The following is a 20,056-nucleotide window of genomic DNA, read 5'->3' as shown; positions in this document are numbered from 1 at the left end:
AATCCAACAGTCTCACTAAATACGTGTTTATTTATCCCAACCTGGCCACTCCAAACTGAGATCCTGGACAGTGACCAAGAAGAATCCAATAACGCAAGTTAACTAATCATTTATATCAGCGGTCCCCAACCTTTTTTGTGCCACAGACCGGTTTATGTCTGACAATATTTTCATGGACTGGTCTTTAAGGTTTCGCAGATACATACAAGAAAAAAAAAACAAAAACAGTACCGGTACCAAAAACAAAGAAGATTTATTCATAACACATAGGAAAGGACCCAAAGAAACAGAGTTAAAGATAAAAATGATAAAAAATAACGATAAAAACCAATAAAATCCCTAAAAACCATAAATTTCACACCCGGGTGTCAACTCTCGCAGCGCGGTACCAAATGACTCACGGACCGGTCTGTAGCCCGGGGGTTGGGGACCGCTGATTTATACGATGAAGGAATGATGCAAAATACTTTGTGCATGTGTACTTTAGATAAGTGATTAGATATAGATAAGAGCACTATATGAATGTGTGATTAGGAGAATGAGACTTGGACTGCAGGAGAACCACGTCAATACAAAAGGATGCAGTTAAAACAGTTTCAACAGACAGAACTAAATAAAAGTTTGCACAGGTAGGTTCAGTTTTTAGGTCCAGTAGGAGAAAAACAGACCATGTGACCATGAAGGGGACTGGACATGGTCAACAAATCTTGAACTGAAGCCTAAATTTCCAGTCCTATCTATGCTCTACACTCGTGCTTCCCTTCACCGTTCAAATGAAAGTCAGAATCTCACATTTGAAAAGCACAGCCTTCCTCAGAGTGTCAGTTTGCCTAGTCAGGGATTTGTTTTAAACAGCATGTGTCCATTACTGTTGGCTACAGTTCACACCAAACACTATTATGTATCTGGTGGCTGGGCCTTAGTCCATGGGGCCCGGCCGGGCACAGCCCAAAAAAGGGAGATGGGCCCAACCTCCTGTAGGCCCGCCACTCGCAGGAGGCGCCGTGGGGGTCAGGGGCAATGTGTGTTGGAGGACGGCCCGGAGCGAGGCCCTGGCAGACCGATCCCCTGGCAGACCGATCCCCGGCTACCAAGAGTAGCAATTAGGACATGGAACGCATGTATGTACAGTTGTGGTCAAGAGTTTCCATACACTTGTAAAGAATATAATGGCTCTACTGAGTGTCCCGTTATTTCTAAAACTCTGATTTTTCTCTGATAGAGTGATTGGAACAGATACTTCTTTGTCACAAAAAACATTCATGAAGTTTGGTTCTTTAATGACTTTATTATGGGTTAACAGAAAAAAGTGATCACATCTGCTGGGTCAAAAATAATCATACAGCAACATGAATTAGCAATTTTGGCGACTTAGAAAGTTGTCAGTGAACTGAGCTTCATAGCATGGCCTCTTAACTTCTTGTGAGTGATTATGAGTGACTACAGCCCGTGACTTCTCTTAGGCCAGTTAAATAAGGCTCATTGGATACAAACGCCCACAAACGCTACAATGGGAAAGTCAAAGGAGCTCAGCATGGATCTGAAAAAGCGAATTATTGACTTGAACAAGTCAGGAAAGTCACTTGGAGCTATTTCAAAGCAGCTGCATGTCCCAAGAGCAACAGTGCAAACAATTGTTTGTAAGTATAAAGTGCATGGCACTGTTTCGTCACTGCCAAGATCAGGAAGAAAACGCAAGCTATCACCTGCTGCTGAGAGAAAATTGGTCAGGAGGGTGAAGAGTCAACCAAGAATCAAGAATTAGAAGCTGCTGGAACACAGGTGTCATTTTCCACAGTCAAATGTGCTTTGCATCTCCATGTACTGAGAGGCTGCCGTGCAAGAAGGAAGCCCTCGCTCCAAAAGCGGCACCTTAAGGCTCGACTGAAGTTTGCTGCTGATCACGTGGACAAAGATAAGACCTTCTGGAGGAAAGTTCTGTGGTCAGACGAAACAAAAATCGAGCTTTTTGGCCACAATGTCCAGCAATATGTTTGGAGCAGAAAAGGTGAGGCCTTTAACCCCAAGAACACCATGCCTACCATCAAGCATGGTGGTGGGAGTATTATGCTGTGGGGCTGTTTTGCTGCCAATGGAACTGGTGCTTTGCAGAGAGTCAATGGGATAATGAAGAAGGAGGATTACCTTCACATTCTTCAACATAACCTAAAATCGTCAGCATGAAGGTTGGGTCTTGGGCGCAGTTGGGTGTTCCAACAGGACAATGACCCCAAACACACATCAGAAGTGGTAAAGGAATGGCTAAGTCAGGCTAGAATAGGGATTTTAGAATGGCCTTCCCAAAGTCCTGACTTAAACCCCATTGAAAACATGTGGACAATGCTGAAGAAACAAGTCCATGTCAGAAAGCCATCAAATGTAACTGAACTGCACCAATTCTGTCAAGAGGAGTGGCCAAAGATTCAACCAGAAGCTTGTGGATGGCTACCAAAAGGGCCTAATTGAAGTGAAAATGGCTAAGGGACATGTAACCAAATATTAGCACTGCTGTATGTATATTTTTGACCCAGCAGATGTGATCACTTTTTTCTGTTAACCCATAATAAAGTCATTAAAGAACCAAACTTTGTCAATGTTTTTTGTGACAAAGAAGTATCTGTTCCAATCACTCTATCAGAGAAAAATCAGTTTTATAAATAACACTCGGTAGAGCCATTATATTATATTCTTTACAAGTGTATGTAAACTTTTGACCACAACTGTATGTATGAATGACATAATGCTTTTAGACTATAAGTCACATTGAACAACACATCCATAAAAAACGTAATCTATGACACATTTATGGCCTTTATCTAGCTCTCATCGATCTTCAGTTAAATGCACAAGCATGTGTTTGGACTGTGGGAAGCCAGAGCAACCAGAGAGGAGACTCAAACGCACCAGGACAGCAGGCTAGCCAGCAGCCTTCCTGCTGGGAGGTGCTACTGCTCACCACTGCACCACCATGCTGCCCAGAAGTGTTGTAATTTGGCCTGGTGACAAATAAAAATAACACTTTTCTTCTCTGAGTTTCACTCTTGTTTCACTGACCTGAGCACTTTTTTCTATGCTCTTCATATGTTTGTATCATTGCAACACTTGGGGTTAGTATACTGCCATTACATTTGGTATGTAAACTGGAGCAAGCGGGGCTCGATCACACCAACCTTCTGATTAGCAGGTGACCTGCTTTCCCACCTGAGCTACAGCCACCCACAAATATTTAAGAAGATGAATTTATATGGACTGCATACCCAGGGAAAAGCATTGAACTTTACACAGCAGCAGAATTTTCAGGAGCTCCGCTGACATCCCAACCACAGCCAGGCAGCAGGTCATTGGTACAATGAAGCTGAACATTTACTCTGCAAGTTTCTAATCACTGATCCAAGCACTGTGTTTACATTCAGCTCCAAATGCAATTAAAGCTCAGTCACTGACTCAAGGCAACTGTTGGTCAGTGAATACAGACTGAAGCAGCACACTCTTTCTGCTGTTGTAATGCAAAGTTGGTGTGGGGTCAATCAAGCTTAAGCTCAGTCCCAGTGAGAGGGTTTCCCAGCTGTGCTTAGAGCTTTGTAGCACGCTGCCTCTAAGAAGTGTTTCCAGCTCAGGGAGGTGAGAGGACAGGCTGTGTAACCTCCACTGTAACCTATATTAGCTATGAATTCATAGGCCTTCAGGCTCATAGCCAAGGTCATGGGTACAGGTGATTATGATATATGTTGTAGGACAGACATAATAGTGACAGGGCCTCGTATGAACCCCCCCACCCCCCACTCCAGTCCCTCTGGCTTTTGTCCACTGAAGGTCAGGAGTAAGAGCAAAATTTACGTCAGTCTTGAAAGGATATCTTTTGGATATGATGAGCTGACAGTAAAGAGGAGGAATGTAGCTGAATCTTTTTCCCTGTTTTAAAGACACGTTTGTTTCGGATCACAGGGGTTTTCAAACCCTTCGTCATCGCTGCAGTGGCGATTTGAAAAATGTCGCCTCATGCTGGAGTTAATGCATTCACAAGGTTCAGAAAACTGTGACTTTGACCTTGAGCTGGAGGTTATTGAAATTCACATTTTTAGTAGATACACCTCTGATGTCAGTTTCAAAATGCTACGTTGCCTCATTCTTGAGTTATTGCCTTCACAACCTGTGGGTGTCCATGCTGCTTGCCCACCCGCCTGTTGGGTGATGAATACAGTCAAACAGCCTTTTAAGGCTGAGGGGTAAAAACAGGTGACAGCACACATTTTAATAATGTTTCTGCTGCTCAGTAACTGGCACCATGTGCTCACTTCTAAAAAGTCTTGAAAACTGATATTAGTCTGTGACATCATCAGAAGATGTTTGTATTTAAATGAAGTTGCAGTCGAAATGGTTAGATCAGCATTGCTGCTTTACCAGGTGTAACAATTATCTTTTAACATCCAGGCATCCATGAAAACAGAATTTATTACATTTAACAGAGTTAGAAGTTAACAGGAAGTTAGCAGGAAGTTAGCAGGAAGTTAGCTCGCTAGCTTCCACCTAAACATGATATAGCATGTTCTGACTGAGAGGTTTCTAAAAAATTCAAACGTACAGCTCTGCTATCACTTCCAACATAAATGAAGACAGAAAACTAAACAGCAGTGACGTTTGAAGGGTTACTGAAGTTGGGCTAGCTGGTATATAATGATGTGCTACGTGATCGCTAGCGACACAGCTATGTTAGCATAAACACAGTGAAGCTGGAGGATGAATGCTAACTTTTTTCCACTTGATAAAAGTTAACGTGAGGGTTACTGATGGTTAGAGACAAATGCAATCACATGGCAGGATGCTGTAAACGGGCCAAACGTCAGTCAGGAGAACAACTGAGATAATCCATTCACAATACGAGGTTAGTCATTAATATACTGCAACAACATGGGAACAGAGCAGCTGTGATAGAATACAGCATTAATGAATCAATGGTACAGAAGTGGAGGAAGCAAGAAGAATGAGTTGAATAAAGTTTGATTTATCTGACTGCTTTGTTTCTTGTGTCTTATAATCCCGTGCAGTTTATGGTCCAAAAAATACGTATTTGACTTTTTTATTTGGCACACTGTAGTTTAATGTTGCAAAGCACCTCTTTTTAACTTCAGCGGATATTATACATGGTTATGCTCAGGATATGTCAGCCCATTTCTACTGGAGATGCCTTTTGGTTAAGCTTTCAGCAAGGAATTTGCATTTGCACTGTTAAATTGTTATATAGCTTTGATGCACATAAAAAACAGCTGCTTGTTTAAATGAAAATAAATGGATGGGTTTTTTTGTGCTAGTAAAGTTGTGGAGTTGTATTTTGTCTCGCATCAATTATATCGTTATCAAAAATTTTCTAATATATATTGTGATAAATATTTTTGGCCATATCGCCCTGCTCTACAAAGCAGCATATCTGACACACAGAGGGAGGAGGAGCACGCTCTGAACTCTGTTTAGGCGGCAGCCGAGCCGAGGGGGTCACCGTCAGACCCCGTAGGTAGGTCAGGAGGATAAACGGCTGCCACCCGAGTCATCCTGTGATGAGGAGCTACATGCCATCTTTCACACACAGCTATGAGGCAGCAAACAAAGAGAAGAGTGGAGTTTTACTGCACAGCTTTCACGTCCATCCAAAGCACGGATGTGTCCTAAAACACACACGATGAAGACTTTCCAAACAGAGATTATTGCATCCTCCAACGTTGCCACCAGCCGCCCAGGTCCACATCACTCACCACTTACTTCCCAGATTAAAGCATCCCAGATGAAAAGATTATTCCTGCCATCAATGCTCATTTTAAAAAAGGATTTGCAGTAGATAAACGTGTTTGCATTGATGCTGGTGCAGCAACAAAGGGATGATCAATAAGGGAGGACAAACTAATCTGTAAATGTGATTAATTGAGCTAATCCTGTATACTCTGGAGCAGCAGAAATTATCATTTCCAAATAGCATTATTGGAAGTGATCAATGAGAGAGGGCAGCTCCATTACTAGCGGCCAGCTGAGGCACCGACGACCTTGCCTCGCTGACTGCCTGGTGTGGAAAGGCCAGCAATGCTCAACAATCCATTAGAGTCAGCGCCTTAAAATGAATGGGATGCAAATCAGTCTGTACACAGCATGTCACAATAGAGCGTGTTTCTGGTGCATAAAGAGCAGGTTGGACTACGCGACTCTACCTGCAGCTAGTTTTTACCTTCAGCTTGATTTCCTTCTTCCTTTGCACTCACACACTGCAAACTCGTGTCTGCTGCATGCTTTAAATGGATACAACAGACACGGGTTTGCAATCATGAACAAATCATGATTTGCTCCATGCACAGCTATGGGCTTCACACACTGACCTCCTCTGCAGGTTTGGTGCTGTTTTGACTTCATCACTGAAACAGCTAATTGCAGCTGACCTCTGCTTAAACTTAAAGACCCTCCAGTGGCTCCTCGTTTCTGTTTCTGTCGTCACTGACTAGTGCAGCCATCGTTTTTGTTCAGAATCATCACAGAGAGCCTGATAAGTATTTCTTTAAGGAACAAGGAGCTTCTTGGTGCCACCATCTTTCCTGCAGGATGGCTTGCGTTGCGCTGGATTCCCCAGCACAGGACTGAGTCAAACACGCCTCCATATGTTTCTCCAAATACGACGCTGAGGACGTTTAGGCATCTGCTTCCAATCTTTTATAATTGCAGGTGGAGCATGCAAGGTCAACTAGGGCAATTAGATTTTTATGGTCTAACCTGTTGCCACAGAAGAGGAATCCGTGTTGTTTCCACCACAGCCGTTGTGCAGCGTGTACTGTTCACAGGAAACAGGACCTCGTCCCACACACACACCGTTAGCCTGGAAGTTCGATTGCTTGTCCAAACAAACGGTGAGTGGACAACTGGAAAAACAATCTGAGGTTGTTCTTTTTGTTCACAGAATTTTCCTACTTGTGTGACTCTTACACCAAAACACCGTTTTCTAACATTATTTACGGAGGCTGCAATTTCACAGTCGTTTCTACAAAGCCAATGGTTTTAAACTGCGTTATTCAAAAATACACAGAACAATGAAAACTGACTCTTTATGACCACAAGTGCAAATCCACTACTGCTTCTCTTCATTTATGCATGTCAGCTTTTGACTGAAAAATAAGGGAAATATAATACAAGAGCAAAAAGTGGACCCTTGGGTTTTCATGTCCAAGTTCTTACAAAGACGTGAACATGTAGTCAGCGTTGCTGCAGGGATCAAGTTCAGCACAGCAGGAAAAGAATCATTATGCTCTCCAGACTAGCTGAGTGGCCTCTCGTAGGCTCTCATGTTTTCCACCAATAAACACTTCAGCACGTTAACAAACCTTAACAAAACACCAACTGCTTACTGACATGCCCACCAGTCCCATCAACACTCACACTAAAAATCAACTATGAGGAAAATAATGACAGGAAACAGCATACGGAAGATTTGATTAGAACAAGTCCAATGTCACAGGCTTACAATGCAGGTTTGCAATGGTTAAACAGTGTTTTCATCTTCACTTCTTAAGTTACTGTGTCGTGTTGTACGCAGTGCCGATGTGGGACAGTTTTCCAGTTTCATTGTACTATTGTACTATGTATGACTGTGCAATGACAATAAAGAGTTATCTTATCTTTAAACTTTTACTCCTCTTATTTACAGAAGAACCCAACAATCAGATGAAACCCTGTGAGCAAGCACTTGGCAAAAGTAGGAAGGAAAAACTCCGTTTAAACAGGAAGAAACCTCTGGCAGAACCAGGCTCAGTACCCGGCCCACAGCTTACGTATAAAACAGCTGTGCAGATGTGAAACCGGTTGATCTACACTTGAGAGTGAGCACGTGTGACCGATTGCTTGTGTGTGGTCCTGTGTGAGCGTCGTGGTTGGGTCTGCTGTTGGGAGAATGTCTCAGCAGCCTCGCTGATGCTGCGGGGTAGCACGTATATGTGTACATCTCTAAATAGTTCATTGGTACATTCACTCTGGGTTCGGTTGCTCTGTGTCCTCGCGGGAAGACTCAGAGTTAGCCCGTACATGTGGGAGATGAAACGGGCTGGAGAGATCGCCTCGATATGATAGAGAACGGTTACATTGTAACCTTGGTTCTCTGACTGAGAAACTAACTCTCCACCTTCAGGCCACTCGGAGACGTGCCGATCAAACCACCAGCGGTTTCACATCTGTGCAGCTGTTTTATATGTAAGCTGTGGGCCGTGTCCAGGCTAGCAGAAGTGTCCACACACCATGACCCAGCGGGGGTCACACCCCATACATGTAAGATGTAACGGACTCGAGAGATCGTCTCTCACTCGGAGAACCAACGTTACAGTGTAACCGTACGATCTACTGATCTCGCTCTATCTGTTAAAATGTAACAAATGTCAAACTAACACACAAACTGCTGAGGAACAAGTAAATAAAAGAGCACATTTTTACACTGAAACAAAGGTGACATCAGTGAGACTTTCATGTCATCTCCCAACAGAAAACATCTTCCCACGTACAACCCCTCCCTTTAATAAAACTCTATAAACAAATTCAAAAGTGAAAAAAGAGAAACTGCAGTGTGAAGCTTCTCACTGACACAATGAGATTCCAGTGTGGTGTGACCTTGTGAGAACACCGTCCTGTGTCTCAGCGCTGACTGTAATTAGCTGCTCACAGCCAGACAAAGCATTAATACCCTGAACAAACACACAGCCTGCCAGCCATTGAGCCTCAGCTTCAAGACTCTCCATTCAAGCAGCTAAACCTGCGTTTTCATCAGCTATTCAGTTTGAGGCAGCGCCGACCGGCAGGAACTTTGCTTTCAGACCGTCTGTGTCTATTAGCATTTGTGGCAATGCATAATCCTCCTTCTGACAGAAGAAAAGCTCGGTCATTGTCACTTCAAAGGACCCTAACATCTGAAACTCGTCTCTTCAAACTTTTGTTAAACAAACACAACTGTGAGGAATGAGAGAGCAGTCCCTTCATATCCTCACTAATCCATAAAGGTTTCTTATCATGAACAATAAAACATCAGGAACAACAACATATCTGTGCAAAAATACTCAGCTAGCCAAACAAAGTAAGTATCTGAACGCAGACTACAGCTGCAGCTCTAGTTTAAACACACGTTCTCGCCTCTGTAACAGCGACGCCGTTATTCACTCTGAACTACATACACTTACTTTTATGATCTATGCTCAGCATGTTTTGATTATGAACAGTGGAGCACGCCATGTTCAAACAACATGTGTGTGAATGGCTGTGGGACAGTAAGCTTCAATGTTTCAATGGGTCCAGTTTCACTGCTCTGATGATCAGAAATAAACAGGTTTCGCTAATTCAAAGAAAGCCTGGATGTGCTGAGCTTTGTTCGCAGCGTACACCCCTCACATCTCACTCCCATCTTGTAAACCTTCCCTTTCACTCTTGCTGCGATCCTTCTGACCCCTCGTCTCCACCCGGTCACTCCATGTCCTCCACAGCCCTTACTTCTCTGCCACTCCTGACTTCCTGATGCAGTACTCAGTTACTTTCTTGGCACCATATTGCCAACAGTCTTGTTAAAAATTCCACTGCTCCCTCTCCTAAACATCTCCATATCTCCACAAAAAGCGAGCGCGAGTCCAATCACAGGTGATACACCATGAGCCAGCAGCCAGAAGGAAGAGGAGAAATGCCCGAGAAGATGAGCAGCCTCAAGCAAAAGAGAGACTGAGGAACGTCACGCTGATAAAAGGCGGATGACACCTCAACAAAGTATTCGGGTAAGCACATGAGCATGTTTATTGTTTCTCAAATTATAGCATCATAATGACTACAGGACATCAGATTACTTGTTCTTATCACTTAATAATGCAGAGTTCATCATACAGAAATAAAAAAACTGAAGTTGTGCTATTTGAACACGTTGCCTGCCTGCAGCACTAAAGGACTCCCTGAGAGACGTCCAGGGCTGGACTGGGACAAAAAATCGGCCCGGGCATTTTGACTAGAGACCGGCCCACCAAAAATGTGACGTCATTCAGGGGTAAAACCGCAAAGGATTCTGGGAACTTGTGGCAAGAGGTACTAGCGCACGCAGGCTTTCAATTGAACTCAGTTATACAGCGAAAAAAGAAACACAAAAAATGGCAAGAAACTGTTGTATTATTAACTGCAATAGCCGGTGTTGTGCCAAAAAGTGATCGTCTGCCAAAAACTGATTTCCGGTATTTGCCAAAAACTGATTGCTCGTATTTAAATTGCTATAAGTAACTTGTTGGGCTATAATGTGAAACATGTCAAATGCATCCCTCATGGATGACATAAAGTCATATTGAGCTACAAACAACATTAGTGTAACAAGGTAGAAGCCGCAATCAGTTTTTGGCAGTGACTTTTATATAACCTTTATTTATGCCGTTAAAAAATCTCATTAACATTAAAAATGTCTTTTGTAAGAAGTAGTTGGACACCAGAAATGGCTCAAATATTACAATAGTTCTGTAAAAATATTTAAAGTGGGGATAAAGGACCGGATTGGTTATAATGTAAGTACAATAACACAGAGTTGTAAAGATACTTGAAAAAACAGATAATTTTTTAATTCCATATATAGCCCCTTTGTAAACGCTGTTCACCGAAGTCTATTTACCAACATAGATATTACACATAAAAAATACACGCAAACATTGGAAATCACTTTTTGGCACAACACCTGTTGCATGACAGCCACGGGAAGCCGACGGGTAAAGAGATCGGTTGTTATCGGATTACGTCGTGGAAATTGTTTAAGCCATGTTTCCGAAGTAACAAAGAGCCGATGGATGGCCTATAAGATTGCTAAACAAGGGGGAGGGTGCATCCGACCTCCTCGGCTGTAATTGGTCCAGCCCAGAGTTGATCATGACCAATTGGCCAATCCAACACCTTTCATTATTTATACCCTTCCAAAAAAAAATAATAAAAAAAATCGATCGGCCCATAAAAACAAAAAATCGCCAGCGGCCCACCGGGCAAATGCCCGGTATGGCCGATGGCCAGTCCAGCTATGGAGACGTCTGTCTCACCCCAGCAGCACCTGTCCCTGTCCTCCTCTTCACTTCGTCTCAACATACGCTCGTCATATCCTGTGATATGATTTACTCTGAGGTGTTTGACAAATTTGTGGTGTTGCCACAGCACCTCACTTTCTTGCCACATGTATCGCAAACCACGTCTCGGCTGTTTGTGGAGGTAAAACACGTCCACACATGACTCCATTTACACTCAGCCACTGTTGTGAGTGCGCACGCCAGAGGCTGCCACATTTATACAGCCGTGTTTCACACATGACTGTGAAAGGCGGAAGAGGAAGTAGTTCCTTCTAATTGTAGACAATCCGAATGATATAGTTTCTTTCCACTGTGTTCCTGTTAATGATAAACTACAAATTTACCCTAAATTACTGAAATATCGATATTTTAATGTGAGAATCGATTCTAGAACATAAATGACAGTATCGATATTTCAGGATCGATCCGCACATCACTACTGAACACAGAGCAACAGATGAAGACAATGCTGAACCTCTAAGGTTTAGTAAAAGGAGTTAAAGGATACGTCATCTGATGGCAAAGCAAAGTTATCACCAGATGAACAGACGCGACGGACAAAATGAAACGGCCATTGAAAAAGCAGAGACTGCTTTCTAACTGAAATCTACTTTAAAGTAACTGAAAGTTGAAGAGCTTACGGAAAACAACAAAGTCCCCACCAGTTTGTGTGGAACTGGAGAAAGCCTGATCCATGGAGGCTCCAGACCAGTTTAAAACTGTCAGCTCTCCCCCCTCAAAAAGTGGTTTTCTCTTGAAATAATAAGGATCACGACTACTTAAAAAACACAAATGCTCGGAGAAATAGAACAGGCATTCCTTAATAATAACATTAATCAAGGCCACTCCAGAGAAACATCTGGAAACTCAAACATTAGCAGTGAAATCAAACTGCAGCAACACGTTTGGGGTTGTATGGCCTACTTATTCACCCCGCTTTAGTTTCTGCATAACCTTAATGACAACACTGTCTGTTCCAATCAGCTCAGCGCTGCTCTGCGATCCATTTTTCAAACTTTATGACAGTTTTAATTGCTCCCACCTGCTGCCTCATCGACCCGCTCAACAGCCACTCTCAGTCACATGTGTGGATGCAGACAAAGAAGTCTATTAGGTGCAACTTGCCTTTGCTCCAGTGAGGTCACTTGGGCATTAAATTAGTTCCAGCCCAGATCCAGTACGAAACACTACATGCATTTGAGAACTTTGTCTTATCTTTTTCTCTCTCCGTTGTTTGCTGTCAAATGTTCATAAAGAGGCACTTTGACCAACTAGTGAGTGAACATCATGGAGAGACTGTGACATCCACTGGTCTGTCCTCCATTATGCCTTTGCTTATTCAACATGTATCGCATGCATGCATGACATGCATATATGCATGTGCAAGGTTGGCGGTCTGGGCCTTGTTAAAGCTGTGTCTGCACTGTAAGATGTATTTTAGTGTGTAACTAACAGCTGATATTAAATGTCAGCACAGTTAGTGCAGTGTTGTTAGCCAGGGGTTGATTCCTAATCTCAATCAGGTCACAAGAGAGCGAGTGAAAAGCTTTGTGTTCACAGGATCTTCAGCTATAAGCCACTGGAAGCACTGGCAACTCCAAAAACAGCATGTTGGGTCCTGGTAATCATGCTGATATCACTATGATAGCACCACTCACCTAATCTGTAGTCCAAACACAACACACACCTCATTGCCACATGTGTGCTGCAGAAACCAATGAGCCCAAGGTGTTATCTTGACCTCCAAAGTCCCCAGACTTCAGTTTGACTGAGCATGCACAGGATGTGCAGGTACATCTGATCCACAATCTGGCGTATCCCACAGCACACCAGCAAAGCTTCAGTGCCCAAGTCTGCAGGCAACATCCAAACTGAGCTAACACAAAACTAGCTGGTGGTTTTAATGTTAGCTGCATGGGTGTGTTCTGTGCAAACCATCATGACAGAAACAACATGCACAGTCAGAGTTAAAGTACTCTGTCTTAATTCTAAGCTTTCGTGCATATGCTTAAATTATTTAAATCTAACCTCAGATGTAAAACTGTGTGTTTTACATCTGAGGTTAGATTTAAATCATTATTGACTTAACAAATGCAGAACCCATGTATGAACCACGTGAAGCAGAAATAACTTGAAGTAATCCTTTTCTGTACTTCAGTCTGTCACATGACTGCCCAGGCCCTCTGGCTGCAGAACAAGGTCAAACCATCATCGCTCTACCACCGTGCTCACCACTGGCACCATTGGTGCTGGTACGCTGTTTGGTTTCCACCAAACGTGCTACTGTGCATTACGCTCAAACATCTCATATTTGGTCTCGTCCATCCAAAGGACACTGGTACAGAAGTACGGTCGTTCGTTCAGGTGCAACTTCGTGAGCCTGAGCTGTGGTGTTGTTCTTTTTACAGAGAAGAGGATTTCAACCCTTCCAAACAAGCCCAACGTGTTAAATCTTTCTCTAATGGTACTATAATAAACTTTAATATGCTACCTGATACCTGTAGAGTCTGAGATCTGAGTGTTTCATGGTCTGAGACTAGGGTGACATCGGGTTGTCTCCTGTAAAGACTGGCAGCTGTATGTCTTCTAATTGTAAATAGTGTTTTGTACCGCAGATTGTTTACAAATGATCTTCTATCGCTTCCCAGAAGAGAGTTACTTTTTAAGATCCTTGCTGGCCTTTTTCCTCCTTGTGTTAACACGCCTCACTCGAGACCAGCAAACTGCCAAAACTCCTGCTTTTATAGCAGCGCTCACACTGATGATGATCAATTATTGCATTTGATTAGCAATTAGCGCATCTGATTTCTGCTACTTACCCTCTTAATGCCTATTAGGCTTGGACATGTAACAGGAAGTTATTAGGTTTTCACACATTGCTTCTACATTTTAACAAAGTGTCAGATAAACACCGACAGCTGGGACAGACTACAGCATGAAACAGACAATGAATAGAAATAATGACACATGTGTGATGTGTTGGTGTTCATCTGATAAATACTGACATACATTTCAAGACCTGCTTTGTTTTTGTGATTTAAAATGTAACCTAAAGGTTCTGTACTTTCTATGACTACTTGCTCCTGAAAATTTGGGTTTGCCATCAAGAACTCTAAGCAAGGTTGGAAGAAATATCCACTTTCTCTCTTAAATATGCAAATTTGTCCATCAACATACCCTGAAATCCATTTACCAATTTAGCCAAAAAATCCCAACCATGGGTTTCTCTGGGATTGATGCGTTTGGCTCAGTAACAAGAAAAGATTTTCGAACCATGTTTGAATTTCCATGTAAAGACCTGATCTCACTCTCCACACACGAGCTTGTATATGAATTTACAGCAACTGCTGTGATAATCTTTTTCTGCTTCATTTGCCTATTTATTAACATTTAATGAATGAAGCTGCTCCAACGAGCACTGCATTTACATGCCCAACACTGCCCAGCCCCAAACAAGTCACCATCTGGACCAAGGAAATTAATAAGAACTACTAATTATTGTATGTTTTGTTTGTATTTATCCAAAATCAGGAAATGAGCAACTTCTCCCTCCTTAAACAACCCAACATGTTTTCATGGAAAACCTGTTAGTGGAAAAACGTCGAGCTGTTTCAGATGGGTCAAATTACTGGCCTGCATCAAGCAAAGAAAGAAACCGACTCTACTAAATACGAGTTAAGAATAATACCTGGAAACACCTGGATACAGGACTCAAAGCTATGTGCCGAGAACTCACGGGACAAACACCGAACTGTTGTACTGCCGCACAAAAACTATCAGTCAGACTTATTGGAAACAAATTTCAGTTTGCTGGGACGCATAGAGACTGGACCCTGGGGTCGTGGCAACAACTCATGTGGTGTGATGAGTCTCGATTTAGCCTGCTCCACACTGATGGACATAACAGGGTGAAGAACAAGATCTTGGACAGCTGACCTGTATGTCAGTGTTAGGGGCTACAACGTGTAAACACTGACCCATACTGTAGGCATATATGGGTCAGTAACACAGGCTCATCCTGTGAAAGGACAGGTCAGGGAGCATGACACATAACACATGGACTGGCTGGACGTTACCTCCATCAAGAGGCATCTCTAGGATGTGCCGGAGAAGACTTTACACATAATGCAACTCCAGAGTTTGTACTTTTAGGTCTCGAGCAGTCTAAATAAGATTATGTTATGGTGTAAAGCCTCGAGGGCCGGTGTCCTGCAGGTTTTAGATCACACCCTGTGTCAACACACCTGATTCAAATGATCAGTTCATTACCAGGCCTCTGGAGAACTTCAAACCTGCAGGACACCGGCCCTCGAGGCCTGGAGTTCGACACCCCTGGTGTAAAGCCTCGAGGGCCGGTGTCCTGCAGGTTTTAGACGTGTCCTTGATCCAACACACCTGATTTAAATGCCTAAATGACCTCCTCAAGTTCTCCAGGGGCCTGGTAATGAACTAATTCAGGTGTTGACCCAAGGTGAGATCTAAAACCTGCAGGACACCGGCCCTCGAGGCCTGGAGTTCGACACCCTGGCTGTAAAGCTGCAGCCCAGTCTCATCTCAGAGTTACTTGGATATTTCATTGTTAGAATAAACTCCTGCTGGCCCACATTTCAAACATTAAACAGAGTCTTAGAAACGCGTGTTACCCTTCTAATAGATCCATGGTAGAAGTGACAATTTCGGCAAACAGCACAGTGTGACCCAGCAGCTTGGTCTTCAGGTTCTTGCTGTAGGTCTCCATACTAAAGTGGGCCCAGCTCTGCGACTCTGCAGAAGTAGTGAGCAGGGCCACAGAGCCTTTAGGCAGCAAAAGAGCATCCTGAAGGTCTGAACCAGACATCACGACGAGGGAGGCCTTGGACAACGTAAGGACACCGTTGTGTTCTGCATGCGCCTGGACCCATTTCAGGAATCTGGCCTTGGCCTCCTGTGTTGAATACAGAAGAGAGGACATCAGGTTTTATTTTACAGACTGTCAGTAGTTTAAATTGCTATAGGACTTATGCACAACCACAGTGGTATATCTTAATAATTCTGGTCTGTTTTAAGTTGAGAAGTGTGTTTAAGAAAGGCACAAGTCACCATCAAGTGCAGATCTACTACGGAGATGCTCTGTCCACACTGCTGTCCTGCGCAGGCCCAACCCCCTCAGTGAGATCAGCAATCACCTCCCTCTACATGGATGACATCAAGCTATATGCAGCTAGTGAACGAGACACCGCCGCTCGCCTAGTTTAAAGTCGCTGCACCGAGTGCTCTGATTACCACGGGGACCACTGTTACCTTCACCCTCCACATCTTCTCGAGGTCTTCTCTCTTTTCTTCCCTTCGTCCTGACGTTGCACTCATTCAGCATCGCTACATCTATCACTAAGGTCGTCTCCCCCTGAGCTGCCTGCAAGGAAAGCTTCGACCACCACCTGCAGAGCCGGAGAAGGATGGCCGAGACTGGTTCTGCTGGAGATTCCTTCCTGTTAAAAGGGAGTTTTTCCTTCCCACTGTTGCCAAGTGCCTGCTCACAGGGGTTCGGTCTGATGGTTGGGCTTTTCTCTTTATTACTGCAGGGTTTTTAATCTACAATATAAAGTGTCTTGAGGTGATCGTTGCACCCCTAATAAATAAATAAATTAAAAAAATATATATATTTTTTAAATGTATTTATTTATTAGGGGTGCAACGATACACAAAATTCACGGTTCGGTTCGATACTTTGGTGTCACGGTTCGATATTTTTTCGATACAAAAAAAATGTTCATGCTTTTTTAATTTGTCATTTATTAAAATTATAAATATATATTTTAACTCAAAAGTACAGTTTTTAAATTTAATGTTGCTGAAACAACAAAGTAATAAAATAATAAATCTGATGGAGAAATCCCTCATGTTTGGAAAAGAGAGTTTATTACAGAGAAATGTCTCTTTCCAAAATAAAAGCTATACTATACGCTTCTTCTGGGCTATATTCTCAGCAGCATATTAAACATATCAGGTCCCCATAAGGAGAATCATGTGCTAACGGCTGTCTAAATGACTCGGGTAAAGTTTGTAGCATGCGTGCTTGTTGTTTTTGTCTGCTTCCACTTGTCTTTGCACGAGGATGATGTCGGAGTAAATGTGCAGTCATATTCGTTGTGTTCCCACTAGTGCTGTCAGCGTTAATCTGAAATGACGTTAACGCCACAACACGGCAAATCTCCGTTAACGAGCTACCGCGGATCACCCCGTGCATGGGGCTGGACGGCAACACGTTAACGAGCTAACTGCGCTAACGCACTAGTTCCCACCAATGTAATTGAGCATTGCTGGCACGTCCAACATACTGTTTTACTTTAGTCCATGACGCGCTTACCTTCAGGGTCATACGTCACATGAAAACCAAAATAGTTCCAAACGCCAGATCTGAATGAGGGTGGGGGAGGTTCAATTTGCCATGTTGCAGCAAGCTTAGCTTCTGTCTGCTAGCTTGCCCTGCGCTCAGTGAATCTGTGTTCGACTACTCCGCCTAGGCTGCACTGTCGAGCGCAGATCCACTGAGCGCTCAACACAGACAGCATCGTCAGAAGGAAAGTTGATAAAATAAATTAAAAATGTTGTATTGTTCATACATATGCGTACCGAACCGAAAGCACTGTATCGAACGGTTCGATATCGATACGAGTATCGTTGCACCCCTAATATACATATATATATATATATAAAACCAAACTTGAGTGTTCAAACCCAGCTCATCACTGCGCTCAAAGTGGCTGCAGGAGCAGCTTTTAATCAAAGGTAGTGCCACCGCAGTGACCACAGCATCGATGTGATGCAAACCAATAGCTTGGCAGCATTTTTAAATAAAGAAACAATGAAATAAATTAGCTTTATTGTTATCATACCAGTGGTTTAATGTGAGTAGTTGATAATGTATGAGATATGGATAAGAGAGGGAAGATGACTTTGCCCATTTAAGGCAAAATGAATGGTGTACTGCAGACCAAATACATGGACTGATTCTTATAGAGCACTTTTTCTACTCTCACAGAGTACTCAAAGCGCTCTATACAACATGCCACATTCACCCAATCACACCCATTCTCACAAGCACTTTCTGTAATCCGAGTGCTTTCTGACGACACTCACACACATTCACAGACCGATGCGTAGGAGAGGAACTCGGGGTTAGCATCTTGCCCAGGGATACTTGACATGCAGACTGGAGGAGCCAGGGATCGAACCACCGACCTCCCGATCGGTAGGTGACCTGCTCTGCCTCCCTGCAGTGTCTGTATTGGCTACAGCCAATTTCTTTTAAAATGTGACACTCAGTCATAGAGCTGCTGTGAAGAAGGGCTCCTGCTACTGAGCAATGTGGGCCTTCAACGCCCCCTAGGGGTTAAAAATAAATAAACTCCCAGCACCAAATTGTTCTCTCTCACACACACACACACACACACACACACACACACACACACACACACACACGGCATGAATATTTCCAGTTTTTCCAGGATGTCTGACAGCACTCAGAACAATGGGAGAGTTCAGAGGAAACCTGCAGATTAACTGTGAACTGTAGTTCAGATGTGTCACCTTTTTTTGGCCTGGACGAAGAGCCAAAGTGTCCTCCTCACTATGAGCCAAGAGACCAATCAAATTAAATGAACTAACGTATTATATTTATATTAAAAAAATGAAATTACTTTTGAGTAAATATCTCAGCAGCTGTGAGTTAGCCATCATTCACACAACACTGTTTATCAGGGCTGTAGCAGATTAGCACTCTGCGCTCTCCAACCTGAATCCTGCACTGGATCCAACTGGTTTTTGACAGTCTGGAGGGCGGAGCCTAAAAGGAGCAGGGTCCTAATGTGATTGGTCACTTTGATGGACAGTTCAGATTACTGCAGTAAACCAAGTTACACCCTTCCAATCAGCTGACTGACCAACATCTCACCGGCACTCTGAGGGATGAAGCCATTGAATACAGGCTAAACACAGAAACATTTCTATATAAAGAGTAGAAATGTGATATAGAAGAACCAGTCCATTTACAGTCTGGCAAATGTGCCATTACTGCAGAGTCTGCACCAATCCACGCTCCATCTTCCTACGAAGACTCCAGAACCACAGGATACTTGAAGCTCCTTACTTTGGGCAGCACTGAACAGTTTGAATTAGAGACAACCACAGGTGGACTCCATCACCATCCCAAGGATGTGGACACAGCTGTCACTATTTAAGGACCTGATGGCACTTAACAATGGACGCAGAGTTCAACTGTGCACCCTACATGTGCCCACAATTTCATATTCAAACCTTACAAGGAGCATCTTAGGTGAACTTTCAAAGGTCACCATGTTGGATGGTGAGTGGTTGAAAGAAGCTGCAGCAGACGACAGCACAAATCAGCTTCATCTGTTAGACGAGGTTCCTTCAAAGACATTTTCTAATTATTCAGCACGAACATGTTTGGCACCTTCGGTGCTTTCAAACTCTGTTCCCATCCTTGGGTTGTGAACAGTGGTGTCCTTGTGTGACCGAGCCCTCTTCCACAAGGCCAGGAAAACAACTATTCATGAAGTTAGGTGTCTTCATCCTCAACATCTAAATGTGATCACAGATGATCCGTGTTAGCTTGTTGCTGCTGTAATATTGCCAAACGGAATAAACGCTGTGTCAAACATGTAATGGACAATCTTGGTAGATTTAACATGTTCTGGCAATCCCGCCCTGCTGGCAGCACCGTCCCCCCACAGACGTCTACCGGACAAGAGTTACTATTGCTCCCTAACACGAGTTCAGATTAAAGGCATCTTATTTGCCTTTTTCCCCCACATTGTTATGATGTCATAGTTTTGCAGTGTGGTAGGTCAGTTGCAATGTTGATCCTGGATCTACACTAGTATAATGCAGGAACTACATCAACGTGGGTGCCTCAGACACACCGTTAACTGAACGTGCAGTTTATTAACTTTTAGAGTTAGGGTTTGGTCCAGTTT

General features: G+C 43.3%; 1 protein-coding gene across 1 annotated transcript in view; it reads right to left on the bottom strand.

The window, feature by feature from the left end:
- hlcs (holocarboxylase synthetase (biotin-(proprionyl-CoA-carboxylase (ATP-hydrolysing)) ligase)) overlaps nucleotides 1-20,056 on the bottom strand; it is a 49,085-nt gene that overhangs the window by 9,444 nt on the left and 19,585 nt on the right. Inside the window, exon 6 of the mRNA XM_087846977.1 lies at nucleotides 15,722-16,002. Coding sequence (XP_087703103.1) covers nucleotides 15,722-16,002 — 281 coding nt within the window. The remainder of the gene's footprint in view (nucleotides 1-15,721; nucleotides 16,003-20,056) is intronic.

This window comes from Neolamprologus brichardi, chromosome 10 (genome assembly GCF_056152115.1).
Source record: "Neolamprologus brichardi isolate AB-2024 chromosome 10, ASM5615211v1, whole genome shotgun sequence".
Taxonomy (NCBI): domain Eukaryota; kingdom Metazoa; phylum Chordata; class Actinopteri; order Cichliformes; family Cichlidae; genus Neolamprologus; species Neolamprologus brichardi.
The sequence above is the reverse complement of the archived record's forward strand: the minus strand, read 5'-3'. Positions and strand labels throughout refer to the sequence as shown.